Source organism: Paralichthys olivaceus, chromosome 22 (assembly GCF_024713975.1).
Source record: "Paralichthys olivaceus isolate ysfri-2021 chromosome 22, ASM2471397v2, whole genome shotgun sequence".
Lineage (NCBI taxonomy): Eukaryota > Metazoa > Chordata > Actinopteri > Pleuronectiformes > Paralichthyidae > Paralichthys > Paralichthys olivaceus.
Window position 1 is genome coordinate 17,012,501 of NC_091114.1, and position 15,000 is coordinate 17,027,500.

The 15,000-nt window shown below is 44.0% G+C and overlaps 3 protein-coding genes across 9 annotated transcripts in view; 2 read left to right on the plus strand and 1 right to left on the minus strand.

The window, feature by feature from the left end:
• Positions 1 to 484, minus strand: part of tec (tec protein tyrosine kinase) — a 13,703-nt gene extending 13,219 nt beyond the window's left edge. For 6 of the 7 annotated variants that reach the window (XR_011239947.1, XR_011239946.1, XM_069518878.1 and 3 more), the window contains exon 1: positions 259 to 484. The gene's annotated coding sequence lies outside the window, so the exon portion shown is untranslated. The remainder of the gene's footprint in view (positions 1 to 258) is intronic. The other variant, XM_069518879.1, reaches the window with a different exon arrangement.
• txk (TXK tyrosine kinase) lies at positions 264 to 7,277 on the plus strand. Its single transcript, XM_069518880.1, has 16 exons — positions 264 to 398; positions 1,759 to 1,807; positions 3,255 to 3,336; positions 3,405 to 3,530; positions 3,862 to 3,926; positions 4,224 to 4,283; positions 4,439 to 4,493; positions 4,589 to 4,668; positions 4,769 to 4,893; positions 5,019 to 5,093; positions 5,520 to 5,691; positions 5,791 to 6,007; positions 6,275 to 6,339; positions 6,628 to 6,746; positions 6,814 to 6,971; positions 7,111 to 7,277. Exons 1-16 carry the CDS (start codon positions 308 to 310, stop codon positions 7,180 to 7,182), a joined length of 1,611 nt encoding a protein of 536 aa, XP_069374981.1. The 5' UTR covers positions 264 to 307; the 3' UTR covers positions 7,183 to 7,277.
• Positions 7,278 to 7,908: 631 nt separating this feature from the next.
• Positions 7,909 to 14,423, plus strand: LOC109647200 (cyclin-dependent kinase-like 5). Its single transcript, XM_069518873.1, has 10 exons — positions 7,909 to 8,449; positions 8,729 to 8,923; positions 9,569 to 9,741; positions 9,860 to 9,972; positions 10,067 to 10,206; positions 10,287 to 10,375; positions 10,493 to 12,487; positions 12,730 to 12,817; positions 12,900 to 13,038; positions 13,439 to 14,423. The coding sequence occupies exons 1-10, from the start codon at positions 8,237 to 8,239 to the stop codon at positions 13,522 to 13,524; spliced, it is 3,231 nt and encodes a 1,076-aa protein (XP_069374974.1). The 5' UTR covers positions 7,909 to 8,236; the 3' UTR covers positions 13,525 to 14,423.
• The last annotated feature ends 577 nt before the right edge of the window (positions 14,424 to 15,000 follow it).

The window sequence follows — 15,000 nt, forward strand, 5'->3', positions numbered from 1 at the left end:
GTGTGTGTGTGTGTGTTTCTGTGTGTGTGTGTGTGTTGATAGCGACGGATGCTTTGTGGTTTCATTCACGTCATTTTCACTTCCTGTCGATCTCTTTGTCATTAACTTTCTTTTTAAGCTGCAAATATAAAATATTAGTAGTAAAAACTTTATCCAGCCTGAATATAAACGTCTCGTTCCTTCTCTTCCTGCTCTTTCTTTTCTTTCTCTCTTTCGTTTTATCTTCTGTTCTTCACCATCTTTACTTCTTCCACCCACCTGCGTTCTCTCTCTCTCTTCTCCTCCCTCTACCTCCATCGTTCCATTGATGAAACTCATCGCAGAGAAAACGTCGCTGACCTGGAAGACTGGAGCTGACGAAGAAGACGAAGAAGAGGAGGAGAAGATGATTCATTCAAGTAAGTGTCTGTTCGTATCTGCAGGTGAAACACTTGATGTTAAACTCAGAGTCGTGCAGTTGTTTCTGAAACACCAGCGACGAGATGAAGCTTCCTGGCGTTTGGTCGCAGCAGCAGGAAACAGACCAACACACAAATCTACTGAACTGAGAAGAAAGGAAACTTTGGTGTCACAGAACAAAACGACGACGTAGAATCTCATGAAGAACTGATATCAGTGAAACTTTAACCTCATGGTGGCGCTACAGGGCGACTCAGAGGAAGCACCACATGCAACAGGAACATGAATACCTGACAACACAAACAGAGAAACACAACATGCTGCTGTCACCACTGCACACACACACACACACACACACAGACTCACACACGCACACACAGCTCTGTAGACAGGAAGTGAGTTTCCTCCTCAGACACAAAGTGAACGATCAACGAGAGACTTTCATTTATTTTCCTTTGTTATTGAAAAGTTACATTCAAATGAAAATTATTGCACAACTGAGACTTTATTATTATTATAGTTTGTAAACAACAACTTCTGTTCACCTCCTCAAATCCTCACCTCCTCAAATCCTCACCTCCTCACCTCCTCAAATCCTCACCTCCTCACCTCCTCAAATCCTCACCTCCTCACCTCCTCACCTCCTCAAATCCTCCCTTCCTCAAATCCTCACCTCCTCACCTCCTCACCTCCTCACCTCCTCAAATCCTCACCTCCTCACCTCCTCAAATCCTCACCTCCTCACCTCCTCACTTCCTCAAATCCTCCCTTCCTCAAATCCTCACCTCCTCACCTCCTCACTTCCTCAAATCCTCCCTTCCTCAAATCCTCACCTCCTCACCTCCTCACCTCCTCAAATCCTCACCTCCTCACCTCCTCACCTCCTCACTTCCTCAAATCCTCAACTCCTCACCTCCTCACCTCCTCACTTCCTCAAATCCTCACCTCCTCAAATCCTCACCTCCTCACCTCCTCAAATCCTCACCTCCTCACTTCCTCAAATCCTCACCTCCTCAAATCCTCACCTCCTCACCTCCTCAAATCCTCACCTCCTCACCTCCTCACATCTTCAGATACTTAAAGACCTAAAAGACACATTTAAAGGTGCAGTGTGTAGAGTTTAGTGACCCCCCCCCCCCCCCCCCTTCCTCCCACTTCAGAAGGTTTTACTTTGTTCAGTCTGGACTCATGTAAAAAACATGGCGGCCTCCCGTCATCGTTCTTCATCATTGTTTTCTTCTTCTTCTCTTATTGACTCTTCTTCAGAGAGGAACCATGATGCTAAGATTTGATTCATGACATTTCATCATAAAATCATTTCTCCCCCCCCTCCCCCTCCTCCCCCTCCCCCTCCTCCAGATGACTCCAGCCACTCGCTCCTCTGCTGCTGCTGTGAAGTTCAGAGCAGGTAACGACTCCTGCATCTACACGACTTCAATAAAAAACAGGAAATGTCAAGACATCCCGAGCAACATCCTTTCAAAATAAAAGATATTTATGTGTTTATTAAGCAATCATTGATGGATGGAATGATGGATGGATGGATGGATGGAATGATGGATGGATGGAATGATGGATGGAATGATGGAATGATGGATGGATGGAATGATGTATGGAATGATGGATGGATGGATTGAATGATGGATTGAATGATGGATGGATGGAATGATGGATGGAATGATGGATTGAATGATGGATTGGATGAATGATGGATGGAATGATGGATGGAATGATGGATTGAATGATGGATGGAATGATGGATGGAATGATGGATTGAATGATGGATTGAATGATGGATGGATGGATGGAATGATGGAATGATGGATTGAATGATGGAATGATGGATTGAATGATGGATTGAATGATGGATGGATGAATGATGGATGGATGGATGGAATGATGGATTGAATGATGGAATGATGGAATGATGGAATGATGGATTGAATGATGGATGGATGGATGGAATGATGGAATGATGGATGGATGGATGGAATGATGGATTGAATGATGGATGGATGAATGATGGATGGATGGATGGATGGAATGATGGAATGATGGATGGATGGATTGAATGATGGATGGATGGAATGATGGAATGATGGATGGATGGATGGAATGATGGATGGATGGAATGATGTATGGAATGATGGATGGATGGAATGATGGATTGAATGATGGATGGATGGAATGATGGATGGAATGATGGATTGAATGATGGATTGGATGAATGATGGATGGAATGATGGATGGAATGATGGATTGAATGATGGATGGAATGATGGATGGAATGATGGATTGAATGATGGATTGAATGATGGATGGATGGATGGATGGAATGATGGATTGAATGATGGAATGATGGATTGAATGATGGATTGAATGATGGATGGATGAATGATGGATGGATGGATGGATGGAATGATGGATTGAATGATGGAATGATGGAATGATGGATTGAATGATGGATGGATGGATGGAATGATGGAATGATGGATGGATGGATGGAATGATGGATTGAATGATGGATGGATGAATGATGGATGGATGGATGGATGGAATGATGGAATGATGGATGGATGGATTGAATGATGGATGGATGGAATGATGGAATGATGGATGGATGGATGGATGGATGGATGGAATGATGGAATGATGGAATGATGGATGGGATGATGGAATGATGGAATGATGGATTGAATGATGGATGGATGGAATGATGGAATGATGGATTGAATGATGGATGGATGGAATGATGGAATGATGGAATGATGGAATGATGGATGGATGGATTGAATGATGGATGGATGGAATGATGGATGGATGGAATGATGGAATGATGGATGGAATGATTTCAGGGAGATCAGCACCCGTATGGAGCTGGAGGGAAGCAGCTCTCTGTGTTTCCAGAGCAGACGACACCCAGGACGCGCCTGTCGGGTACGTTTGCACGTTTTCAAGAGAAAAACCGTTGAACACAGACGAACCAAGTTTCTTTTGTCTCTCAGGTCGACAGGTCGAGGAAGAAGCTTCCTCTTCCTCCGCCCGACGTCGAGGACGGAGAGGGGCTGCTGATGGTCATCGCCATGTACGACTTCAAGGCTGAGGAGGACACTGACCTCACACTCAAACAGGTACAGACACTGACCTCACACTCAAACAGGTACAGACACTGACCTCACACTCAAACAGGTACAGACACTGACCTCACACTCAAACAGGTACAGACACTGACACACACACAACATGTTCAGCAGGAGGAAAATAAAATCTCAAAAGAACTGTGAGCTGAATATTTTGTTTCCACAGGAAGTGTCGTCTTGTCTTATTTACAGTCTGTGGTCATAGTTGGTTCACAGAGTCGTAGAGACGTCAGTGTGACGTTAGTGTGTTGTCGTGTCATGTCATGTGTCGTGTCATGTCACGTGATGTCATGTGATGTCATGTGATGTCATGCGTCTGCAGGGCGACGAGTACGTCATCCTCCACAAACAGGACCAGCTGTGGTGGCGAGCGCAGGACAAACACGGGTAAGAACCTCACATCTCTCTACACACACATTCATTGGTCTCATGAATGGGTTTGGATATTGTGTCGTATATTTTGTAATCATGAAATAAATATTTTATATTATATAATACTTTGTTTGTAGTTAATCAAATTTCACTTTATTTAATTTTGCAATTTCAATATCACAAATGTTCAATTATAAATATTGATTCTTTTTTATATTTTCTTTCTGTTTATTATCACGTGTTGACTTAGTTCTGTATATTGTGGATTGTGGTGTCGGCAGATAATGAAAGATTCCTCTGTGTTTCTGTCAGGAATAAAGGTTTCATCCCCAGTAACTATGTGACGGAGAAAAACCAGATCGAGGCAAATAGGTAAGTTTTATATCAATAAATTTGATCTTTTAGGAAAACAACCGAAAGTAATATATTTGTTTTTATTTAAATGAAATAAACTGTGATATTTGTACTGATCATAAGACAAAAACTATTCTTCTTCTAATATTTATTTCTGTATGTTCTCTCTGGAGGTGGTACTGCAAGAACATCACCAGGACAGAAGCTGAGCAGCTGCTGAGACAAGAGGTTTCCACTCGTCTTCATGTCGCTGATCAACTATTACCTCAGTTATATGTCACAATTTTCTGAACCAAACAAACATTGTGTGTTTGTGGTTCCAGGACAAAGAGGGAGGATTTGTTGTGCGGGAGTCGAGTCAGAAAGGCGTCTACACCGTCTCCGTTTACACCAAAACTTTCAGGTGCGTCTCTGCATCTGAAGCTTCAAGAAATAAACTACAACCTGTCAACTGACTGTGTGTGTGTGTGTGTGTGTGTGTGTGTGTGTGTGTGTGTGTGCAGTGTTGGAGGAGATATCAGACATTACCAGATAAAAATCAGCGACACAGGACAATTCTTCCTGGCTGAGAAACACACCTTCAGCTCCATCCCTGATGTCATTCACTACCATGAACACAACGCAGCAGGTACACACACGTGAATTCTGCTGCAGACACACAAGTCATGCTTCCCCTGATGTGTGTGTGTGTGTGTGTGTGTGTGTGTGTGTGTGTGTGTGTGTGTGTGTGTGTGTGTGTGTGTGTGTGTGCAGGTCTGGTGACGAGGTTGCGTTATGCTGTGGGGCTGATGGATCGTTGTGTACCTGCCACATCAGGATTCAGCTCAGGTACAGAAATAAAAACTGATGAGAGTTGAATCAACTGGGACGATTTATTTTGTTCCACTTTAATTTACGTCTCCATGTTTATGTCAGCATTAAATAAAAAATCTGTAAAGGTAGTTTAAGCAGTTTACTTTTTAACTTTATTTTATATTAACTTTGTGTTATTAATTAAACGTTGTAGCTCGGCCTGTGTCGTTTGTTGTGTGTCGGCAGGAGGCTGAGTTGTCGTTGTCCGTCGTTCACACCACTGCTCACATTCGTGATGTTTGTATTCAGTGAAGCGGCCAAAACAACGAAATTTACACAACAGACAGGAAACGAAATGTTTTACGTCAAATCTAAACGAATCAACATCATGCAAGTTATTGCAATTTAAGCCCCTCACCAGCAGAGGGAGCTGCAGCCCCACTTGATCTGTTCCCCCCTCAGAGAAGTGGGAGATCGACCCCTGCGAGCTGACCTTCATGAAGGAGCTGGGCAGCGGTCAGTTCGGTCTGGTGAGGCTCGGCAAGTGGAGGGCTCAGCACAAAGTGGCCATCAAGGCCATCAGGGAGGGCGCCATGTTGGAGGAGGACTTCATCGAGGAGGCCAAGGTCATGATGTAAGGAAGGAGGAGACGAGGGAGCGAGGGACGTAAGAGCCTGTGTGGTGGAGACAGACAGTGAAAGTGTGTGTGTGTGTGTGTGTGTGTGTGTTGCAGGAGACTGTGCCACCCTAAGCTGGTGCAGCTGTACGGGGTTTGCCTGCAGCAGCGCCCCCTGCTGATCGTGGCTGAGTTCATGGAGAACGGCTGCCTGCTGAACTTCCTGCGGCAGAGGGGCGGGGCCCTGAAGGAGGCGTGGCTGGTGTCCATGTGCCAGGATGTGTGTGAGGGGATGGATTACCTGGAGGCTCAGAGCTTCATCCACAGAGACCTGGTTCATACTCTGCACATTCTCACTGACGAGTCATCACTAATCCCTGTTTCAAAGATTTCACAATAAAACAAGTGTTTCCTGAGCTACAGGAACTTTATCAGAGCCCAGAGATTATTTCATTGATTTAGATTCGTTAAACGAACCATTAGTTCTAATAAGTAAAAGAGCTGAAGGAGGTTTTATTTCAAGACTTGAGTTCATTCAAATACAAATATATATAATATATTTCTCCTCCTGTAACGTAAAGTTTTGATGTTTGTCACGCAGGCAGCCAGGAACTGTCTGGTCAACGAACACAATGTGGTGAAGGTCAGCGACTTTGGAATGACCAGGTACGTTTCATTCATTCTCGTCAAAATGTTGTTCTTCAAAATGGTCACTTAATAACGAAGCTGCAGCCAGCAACTGCTTAGCTTAGCTTAGCTTAGCTTAGCACAGAGACTGGTGGAAACAGGTAGCCTAGCTCTGTCCAAATAATAAAATGGCATCAACTCTAAACTCAATAATTTACACACAGGAAGTAGAACAACAGATACTTGACAAACTGTTATGAGTTTTTAATATTGACTAAACCAACAGGCTTCATCAGTTCCTCAGTATCGTGGTGTTTTTGTGTCCAGGTACGTTCTGGACAACCAGTACACCAGCTCCAGTGGTTCTAAGTTCCCAGTGAAGTGGTCTCCTCCTGAGGTTCTGCACTTCAACAAATACAGCAGCAAGTCGGACGTCTGGTCCTTCGGTGAGGAAACACACACTTTGTTTTCACAGCAGCAACGTTCAATGAATTTAAACGTGTGTGTTTGCAGGCGTGGTGATGTGGGAGATCTACTCCGGGGGCTGCACGCCGTTCGAGAACCGCTCCAACTCAGAGGTGGTTAATGACATCACCAGAGGGATCCGTCTGTACCGGCCGCACCGAGCCTCGCAGCCGCTGTACGCCATCATGTACCGCTGCTGGCACGAGGTACGACACACAACCGACTCTTCAGCCGCAGGTTCTCATCACGTCATGAATTTAAAACATTTAGAGGTTTAAGAGTTTTAACCACAACATCATGTCTTCTTCTTCTTCGTCTTCTTCTTCTTCTTCGGTGGTGCTGTAGAAGCCTGTGGGTCGGCCGACCTTCTCTGAGCTGCTGGATGAAATCAGAAACATGTCAGAAAATCCAGAATGAACACACACACACACACACACACACACACACACACACACACACAATCTAGTTGAAATTGTTTAAACTGTTTTGTAAATAAAGTATTTTCAGATAAACTCTTCTTCTTCATTGGTTCATGGTTTGTGGTTTTGACAACGAGGTGAGGGAGGAGTCTGTCCCCGTGTGGAGCATGGTGGGGGGGGTGTTACTATGGCAACAGGTCAGGTGACAGCAGGTAACTGCAGATGCGCACACACACACACACACACAACCTATGAGACACAGGGTCAAGTTGACTTCTCCGGTGACTGTATAAACGTGCACACACACACACACACACACACAGTGAAGCGTTACTTCAGTGTTTACTGCTCCGATTAAAGAGTTGAGAGGAATTCCCATAGAAGGTTAGTGTGTGTGTGTGTGTGTGTGTGTGTGTGTGTGTGTGTGTGTGTGTGTGTGTCTGTGTAACACATGAAATGTTACAGTGATGAAATGAAACTCAATAGTTCATGTGTGTGTGTGTTGTCAGAGTATTAAAGAATTATTTGTGATGTTAATATTAATGATTATATTGTCAAATATATTATTTATATAATTTGTCTTGTTTCATGGTCACTTTGTTCTTTTGTTATGATTTTTTTTCTTCAGTTTTAATTTTCATTTCTCTCGTTTAATATATATATTTGAATACTTGACATATTATTTATTTTTCAGGTGAGGATTCTTGGTGTTGTGGCCATAAATGATGTGTTGATGTCAGTCAACAGAACAGCAGTGTGTCTCATTATTATTTGTTTAAGTGTAAGATGAGGTTTAAACTGGTCTTTATGAGTTTAAAACATTTTATGAAACTGAGGTCGATCAGTTCCGTGAACTCCTCACTGTGTTTACATGATGCAAAGTATTTTATCGATGAATATTTGGCTTTTATGTTGAGAAACAGCAGAAATAATCGATGTGAGACAAATATAACAAATATAAAACATCCTTCCAACGAGTAAACTGGAAGTCTGTCCTGTAGTTTGTCTGTAAACTTGTTACTGGATGTGTGGTGATAAGTTGTTTCTATAAAATGGTTCAGAGGAGAGTTTCCTCTTCTTCTCTCCAGAGTAACTTCATGGAGCGTTACGAGTCTCTGGGTCTGGTCGGCGAGGGCAGTTACGGCTCGGTGCTGAAGTGTCGTCATCGGGACTCCGGCCGACTCGTTGCCATCAAGAAGTTCGTGGACTCTGACGATGACAAGACGGTGAAGAAAATCGCTCTGAGGGAGATCAAGCTGCTCAGGGTACCTGTCAATCACTCCATTGTCAATCAATGAGCCGGAAACCTGAGACACAAAGCAGCTCGTCAATCACAACCTGACGAGTCTGCGACTGTTCATTAATTTACAACCGGAGGAAAAAAGAGGAGAAATCAGCTGCTGGCAGCAAAGAAATGTGGAAAAGAAATAGATTAGCAGAGACGAGCGACCTTCACTGTTGATTTTAAAAATACTTTGATAACGAGTTAAAAACCACGTTCAGCCTTAAATGCTCAAACCTTCTTCATCTTTCTAACCATGAAGCAACTTCGTCACGGCAACCTGGTGAACCTTCTGGAGGTGTGGAAGCGTCGGCGGCGCTGGTATCTGGTGTTTGAGTTTGTGGAGCGGACTCTCCTCGATTATCTGGAGCACAACCCGACCGGACTGGACCTGAACACCAGCCGTCAGTATCTGTACCAGGTCCTGAGGGCCACAGCGTTCTGCCACCAGCAGAATGTGAGGACACGCGCTCGCCCTGAACTGGTCACGTGCTGCGTTCACACCAAACGCAAAGCTAATTTTTCCCACCATGAGACAAAATCCATGCAAAGAAGCAAATTGACGCAAATTTCATTCACCCCCCCCCCCCCAGGTGACGTGAATAATGCAACAATAAGAGTGACACTGAACTCAGGCTCTGGCACTGACCTTAGCTAGCATCTTACTGACCACTGGTTAGCGTCAGGTAGCGCTGGAAACGTCCTCATCCAGACGCTGCTCCTGGAGATGACGGTGAAATTCTGTGTGATCTTCTGGATGAATGATCAACTCTCCTGTCGTCACTTCAGTACTTCTCCTCTTTTCTGGAGGGCAACATGCAAATTCTCGCAAATGATCCCGAGGCACAAATCCTGAACTGTCGTGTTGCGTAGTTTGGTGTGAACGCAGCGTTAGACTTTATACAGGTCAGACAGTTCTTTATTATCCTCCTTACAATATAGAGAATATCCACTAGAGGGTTCAATCCCCACTGAGCCAACACACACTGCACTTGCAGGTAACCCACGAAGAAGATGAACATGGATGTTCAATGAGTTCCCAACATGGCTGTCAGATGAAGGATCACATATTTCAGTATTTTCTCGGTGTTGTTCCTCACAGATCATCCACCGGGACATTAAACCAGAGAACATCCTCATCTCTCAGGGGGGCGTGGTCAAGCTGTGCGATTTCGGCTTCGCCCGCACCTTAGCGGGCGACGTCTACACCGACTACGTTGCCACTCGCTGGTACAGAGCTCCTGAACTGCTGGTGGGAGACATCAAATATGGAAAGTAAGTGTTTACATGAAGACCTGAGGATGATGATCAGGTAGAAATGTTGACAGTGTGTGTGTGTGTGTGTGTGTGTGTGTGTGTGTGTGTGTGTGTGTGTGTGTGTGTGTGTGTGTAGACCAGTAGACGTGTGGGCTGTTGGTTGTCTGTTATTAGAGATGTTCACAGGTCAGCCTTTGTTTCCCGGAGACTCAGACCTCGACCAAATTTACCACATCATCAGGTGCTTTGGTAAGAACCGAACAACTTCTCTGATAAACTGACGATAAATCTACTTTTTAACTCAACACAACTGTTGTGTTAAGTTCTGGTTTGTCTATTGAAGGTAACCTGACTGCTCATCACCAGGAGTTGTTCTACAGGAATCCTGTCTTCTCAGGAGTCAGATTGCCAGAATGTTATGGTCAAGTCCCGCTGAACCAGCGCTTCCCTACAGTCACCTCCGCTGCCGTAGACCTGGCTCAGGTACAGTGACAGTCTGAGGGCTGGTTGGAGCCGGGATACTAAGAATCAGATTAATATTATCTTTGCATTCATCTTGTCAGAGCTGTCTCCAGATGGATCCAGAAAGACGAGCTCATTGCTCCGAACTGTTAGAACATCCCCTGTTCACACAAGACTCTTTCCACATCAGGTATCTCATTTTCATTTTACACTCGTCATTCATAGAAATGTCAGTTAGCTATAGGTTCAATTTTCACTAGTGATACCATGAATCAACCATTTGACCTACACCTGTGAATCCATACAGGTTCTCCAATGAGCTAAATGCTAAGATCCAAAAGGACCACAGAGAAAACTCTAACCTTCCTAAAATAAGCAAAACCTCAAGACGCGAAAAAGAAGAAAGGAATGAGAAAAACCTGAGAGGAAAAGAGAAGAAACAACTGGAAGATGTGAGGGAGAAAGTTTACAGGGAAAAAGAGAAGAAATACAAGAAGGAAGAAGAGAAGACGGAGAAAACCAAAACAAGAGCAAAGCTTTCTAAGACTACCCAGAACACCTCCGAAACTTTAACGAGCAACAAACAATCCAAGACGTTCACAGGGAAGGTCATTGAAAATGCAGCAAGAGCTTCAGTAGCCATGAAAAGTAAAACTGGTGCAGGGTTAAGGAAGGAACTCCTTAAATCAGAGAAAACACTCACATCCATTTCATCAAAAGGCTCCAAGGCTGTCACACGTCTGAAGGTCAATAACTCAGTGACAGAAAAACCTAAACATGCGAAAGATGCTTCTCCAGAACCAAGAGAAGATTATTTACAAAGCACAAAGAAGACAAAAGATGAGGAGTCCAGTTGCTTGTGTTGTAGTTGCACGGACACACCGGTGTCAAGTGAGAAGAATGTGATGGACATCTGTAGATCTTCTAAATCAAAGTCAGGCCAAGAGTATGAGAAGAAGAGCTGGAACAACCCAAACATAGAAGTGCCCAAAATGTGGAGAAGCTCAACCACAGACCATGTGAGTTCATCTTTGAAAAGCTTCCATCAAACAGCACGTGAAGCGTATCAGGCATCAAGCAATGACCACACTGAGGTCCCTCCCCTAAATAAACCTACTGCCACCAAGCCATGCAAGACCCCGAACTCTTCAGAACATCAAAACTACCGACTGACCACAGAGCGAGAGCAAACAAGGACTTCTGAATGTTCAAAAGTCCCCGAGCTGTTTAACAGGACCTCAAACTCAGGTCCAGAAGTCGACATAACCAACACGTCTTTGTCCATCAATCTGTCCGAGACTCATGGTCCGTGTTTTTCATCGCAGTCCTTCACAGTTTTTTTAGAGGCCTCTCCTGCACACAGTACTATCACACTACCCAAAGGAATTTCAAATCAAAACTTTTACAAAACTGACTCAACTTCAGTTGCACCCAACAAACCGTCACAGGACCGTTCAAAAGACAAGGAGCTTGTCAAGGTAATGATTGAAACCAAAAATCAATTGGGCAGTTTTAAAACTGAGGTTCACAAATACTTGAAAACGAGTCCATCAAAAAGAGCAGAGAGTAACCACTCACCAATGATATCCAGTGTTCCTGGAAGAGATCATGAGGACGATCCTGAATCTTCTGAGCTCTGCAACGTTCATCAACAGAGCACTTCTAAATCCAGGACCCCCTCAGAATCCAGGACCTCCTCAGAATCCAGGACCTCCTCAGAATCCAGGACCCCCTCAGAATCCAGGACCTCCTCACACACAACACTGAGTGAAATCACTAAAGCTAACACATCAGTGGGGACCACAATTCCAAAAACACTGAAAATCTCCGATAAAGAGAACAGAGAGGATTTAGAGGTTTCTGTGTCTTTTGGCAATGAAGTCGAATGTGATGTAAAATCTTTTCGAGTCCCTCACTCCAAATCTCTGATTGGACAATCTCAAGCAAAGCTTTGGTCTTCTGGCAACAACACGTCCACTGCAACTGTGACAGTGAAGACTCAGAAGACCCCAGTTTTTACAGAGACGAGGAAGAACAGCAGCCCAGAGAGGAACGACTCTGTCTCCAACGTCTCAGCTTCAACGTCTACATCAACTCTGGACCATAAAGATTCGAAGAGAAGTTTCGTCCTTCACAACAAGGACACTGCAGATATACTCCATTCCTCTCCACCTCCTCCTCCTTCCTCGACTCCTCTCCTCCTCCCTCCGTCCTCCACTACTCTTATCCCCTCGCTCTTTGTCATCAATACCAACATCCGAGCTGTCAATGATCGCCTCCCCCTCGGAAACCTCAGTCTCAGGTACTAAAGTTTTCACTTTTTGGTTTTGGTTCAATATGAAACATTCGAGTTAATTAAGGGAAAACACAGGATGTGATTTTCGGTAGTTGTTATAAAACTGTGTGTACAATATTTACGTGTTCACGTTTCTGATGAGTTTGGTTTTAATCAGTTAAATGGGCAGAGATGTCATGATTGACAGCTGACCCCCTGCTGACATGTCGTCCGTCTTAATGTACGCTGATCGTCTGTGTCTCTTCCAGGTCTGTGGATGAAACAAAGCATCACGGTGTCGTTTGCAGTCGACTGAGCCAACCGTCGAGCCACACGCCAGCATCGCTAACAACCAAGGTAACAGTACGTACGTGTTTTGTTTCCGACAGAGTCCGAACAGAAAATGTTTTCTAACTAAGTTACCGCACCCTCCTCTTAGGCATCGGATAAGCCTTTGACCAGCGAGCGCTCCGTCCTGACAGATCGCTGTAACGTCCATAACAGTGGTGATGTCGTTGTGGCCAAGAAGAAGTCAGACGTCCATTTTCCAGATTTGAGCAACTGGAGAGGACGAGATGGTTCGTACAAAAACACGAACACTTTATCTGCGCAGGATCATCAACTTATAGCGTGAGCGCCCCCTTTATGCTGTTCGACCAAAACGTGAACCTTCGCACTGGGGAAGGCAGCTAACGCTCGTGCTAACTTGGTTAGCAGTAGAGTTCAACTGAAGCTGGAGTCGTGATTTCCTGTAGTTCTCCTGTTTCTCTGACTTTGTTGATAAAGTCCCGCAGACAAATCGTCATGTTTTATTTATTCATTGAGAGACATTTGAAATATTATGAACAAAGTCGTCACAGTTAAGTTTTCATAGTTTATCTCAACATCTGTGAATGAAAGCAACAATCATTTTTCATTTATTAATTTATAACTATTAATCTATTAACTGTTCAAAAAATGACTCCGATGATTTTCCAGGCAAACACAACACTGTCGTCACCATGGAGACAAGGACAGACGGCGTCTCTCCTTCAGATCGACAGCAGAACAGAAACAACGTATAAACAGACGTCACGAACTCCGCCTCCTTCTTCGAACCAGTTTATAAATAACAAGTCACAAGCATCTTAAGTGAATCAGGACAAAGACAAAATGTGATCATTTTTTATTAATGGGAATTTTTTGGGGGGAAAACAGGTAATTAATGTGTTAATACTTTTTATAGAAGTGTTTTTAAATGAAAACTAGTTCTGTTGGTAAATAAACAAACATAATGTCTTCATGCACAATAACAAATATAAAAATATTTATCGATTAAACAAAACTGTATAAACGTTTCTATGTCAGTTTCATTTAGAAACAAAAATGTTAAGATGCCAGAAATATTTTACGACTCGTCGCTGGAGTCTGAAGAAGAAGAAGAACCGTCGCTCCATCTCTCCTCCACCGTTCTCTCCATCAGCTGAGACACAGGAAGGTGGAGCCCTGGGAGAGAAGCTGCTGCGTGTCCTCTGCTATTGGCCAGGAGGTGGTACAGGAGGCGGGCTGCAGGGTTGGGGTGGCTGCTCCTGATTGGTCCTGCTGGAGCTGGCTGTCTCCTGATTGGAGGCGACCTGGCAACTGGTTTTTTAGTTGTGGCAACTTCCTGCTGTAAAATCTGTAAAAAGTTTGTGTAGTAAGTGATTTATGTACGAAAACCTTTCAAAGCAACGCTACGCAACTTTTATCTGTCTGTGACCCCCAGCTGCCCGAGGTCGGTGGGTTCAGTTTGTCCGTCCGTCCCACTGTGGTGAACACGATATCTCAAGAAAACCTTTAGAGAACCTTTTCAAATTTGGTGCAAATACTCATCTCGACTCAAAGATGAATTGATTAGATTTCAGAGGGTTCGGTCTCTTGTTGGCCTCAGTTGTCACTTGAACTCAAAGTTGAACCGATTAAATTTCATGGAATACGCCAGGAAGAGGTGATGGTGTTCTGTTATTGGTTGTACGTTTTCTACCTTCCTGGTGACGGGTGGAGGTGTGGCTGTGGTGGGGGGTGGTGGGGTGGGGGCGGGGAGCCTCCTGCAGGTGTCGTCCACGGCCCAACCATCAACCTCTGGAATCTCGAAACCTGAGAGAACAGACAGGAAGCGAGCTGGTGGACGGAAGTTAAAGGTGCGTTCAGTCATTTCCTGCACTCAACAATTAACGTGAGCAAAATGTAAAGGGATCAGAGGTCTACGAATATAAAGTCTGCCAAGTGAAAGGAAATGAAGTGAAAGAGGATGTGAAGCTTCCAAAATACAAACACAAACCACATGGAGGATATGGTTCAGCTGTTGTTCACTTAAATTCTGTGTTTTATCACAATACAACTGTTGAGACCATGTTATTCACATGCATGTCCAGTGTGTGTGAGTGGTCATGTGTGTTTTCAGGCATGTTCGTTAAAACTGATAGAAAACCAAAAAGTTTGTATGGACAGAAAAAGATGTTTAAAGCTTCTGTTCACTTTTTAATTCTCACACATTTGTCATTTATCTCTTTTTTATCTCT

Bases quoted from the DNA above. Each gene is read 5' to 3' on its own strand.
- LOC109647200 (XM_069518873.1), top strand. From the start codon at position 8,237: ATGGTTCAGAGGAGAGTTTCCTCTTCTTCTCTCCAGAGTAACTTCATG. The intron at 8,450-8,728 runs GTACCTGTCAAT...CTAACCATGAAG, and splicing joins GGGAGATCAAGCTGCTCAGG to CAACTTCGTCACGGCAACCT. The intron at 10,376-10,492 runs GTATCTCATTTT...GAATCCATACAG, and splicing joins CAAGACTCTTTCCACATCAG to GTTCTCCAATGAGCTAAATG.
- txk (XM_069518880.1), top strand. From the start codon at position 308: ATGAAACTCATCGCAGAGAAAACGTCGCTGACCTGGAAGACTGGAGCT. The intron at 3,927-4,223 runs GTAAGAACCTCA...TGTTTCTGTCAG, and splicing joins CGAGCGCAGGACAAACACGG to GAATAAAGGTTTCATCCCCA. The intron at 6,972-7,110 runs GTACGACACACA...GTGGTGCTGTAG, and splicing joins TGTACCGCTGCTGGCACGAG to AAGCCTGTGGGTCGGCCGAC.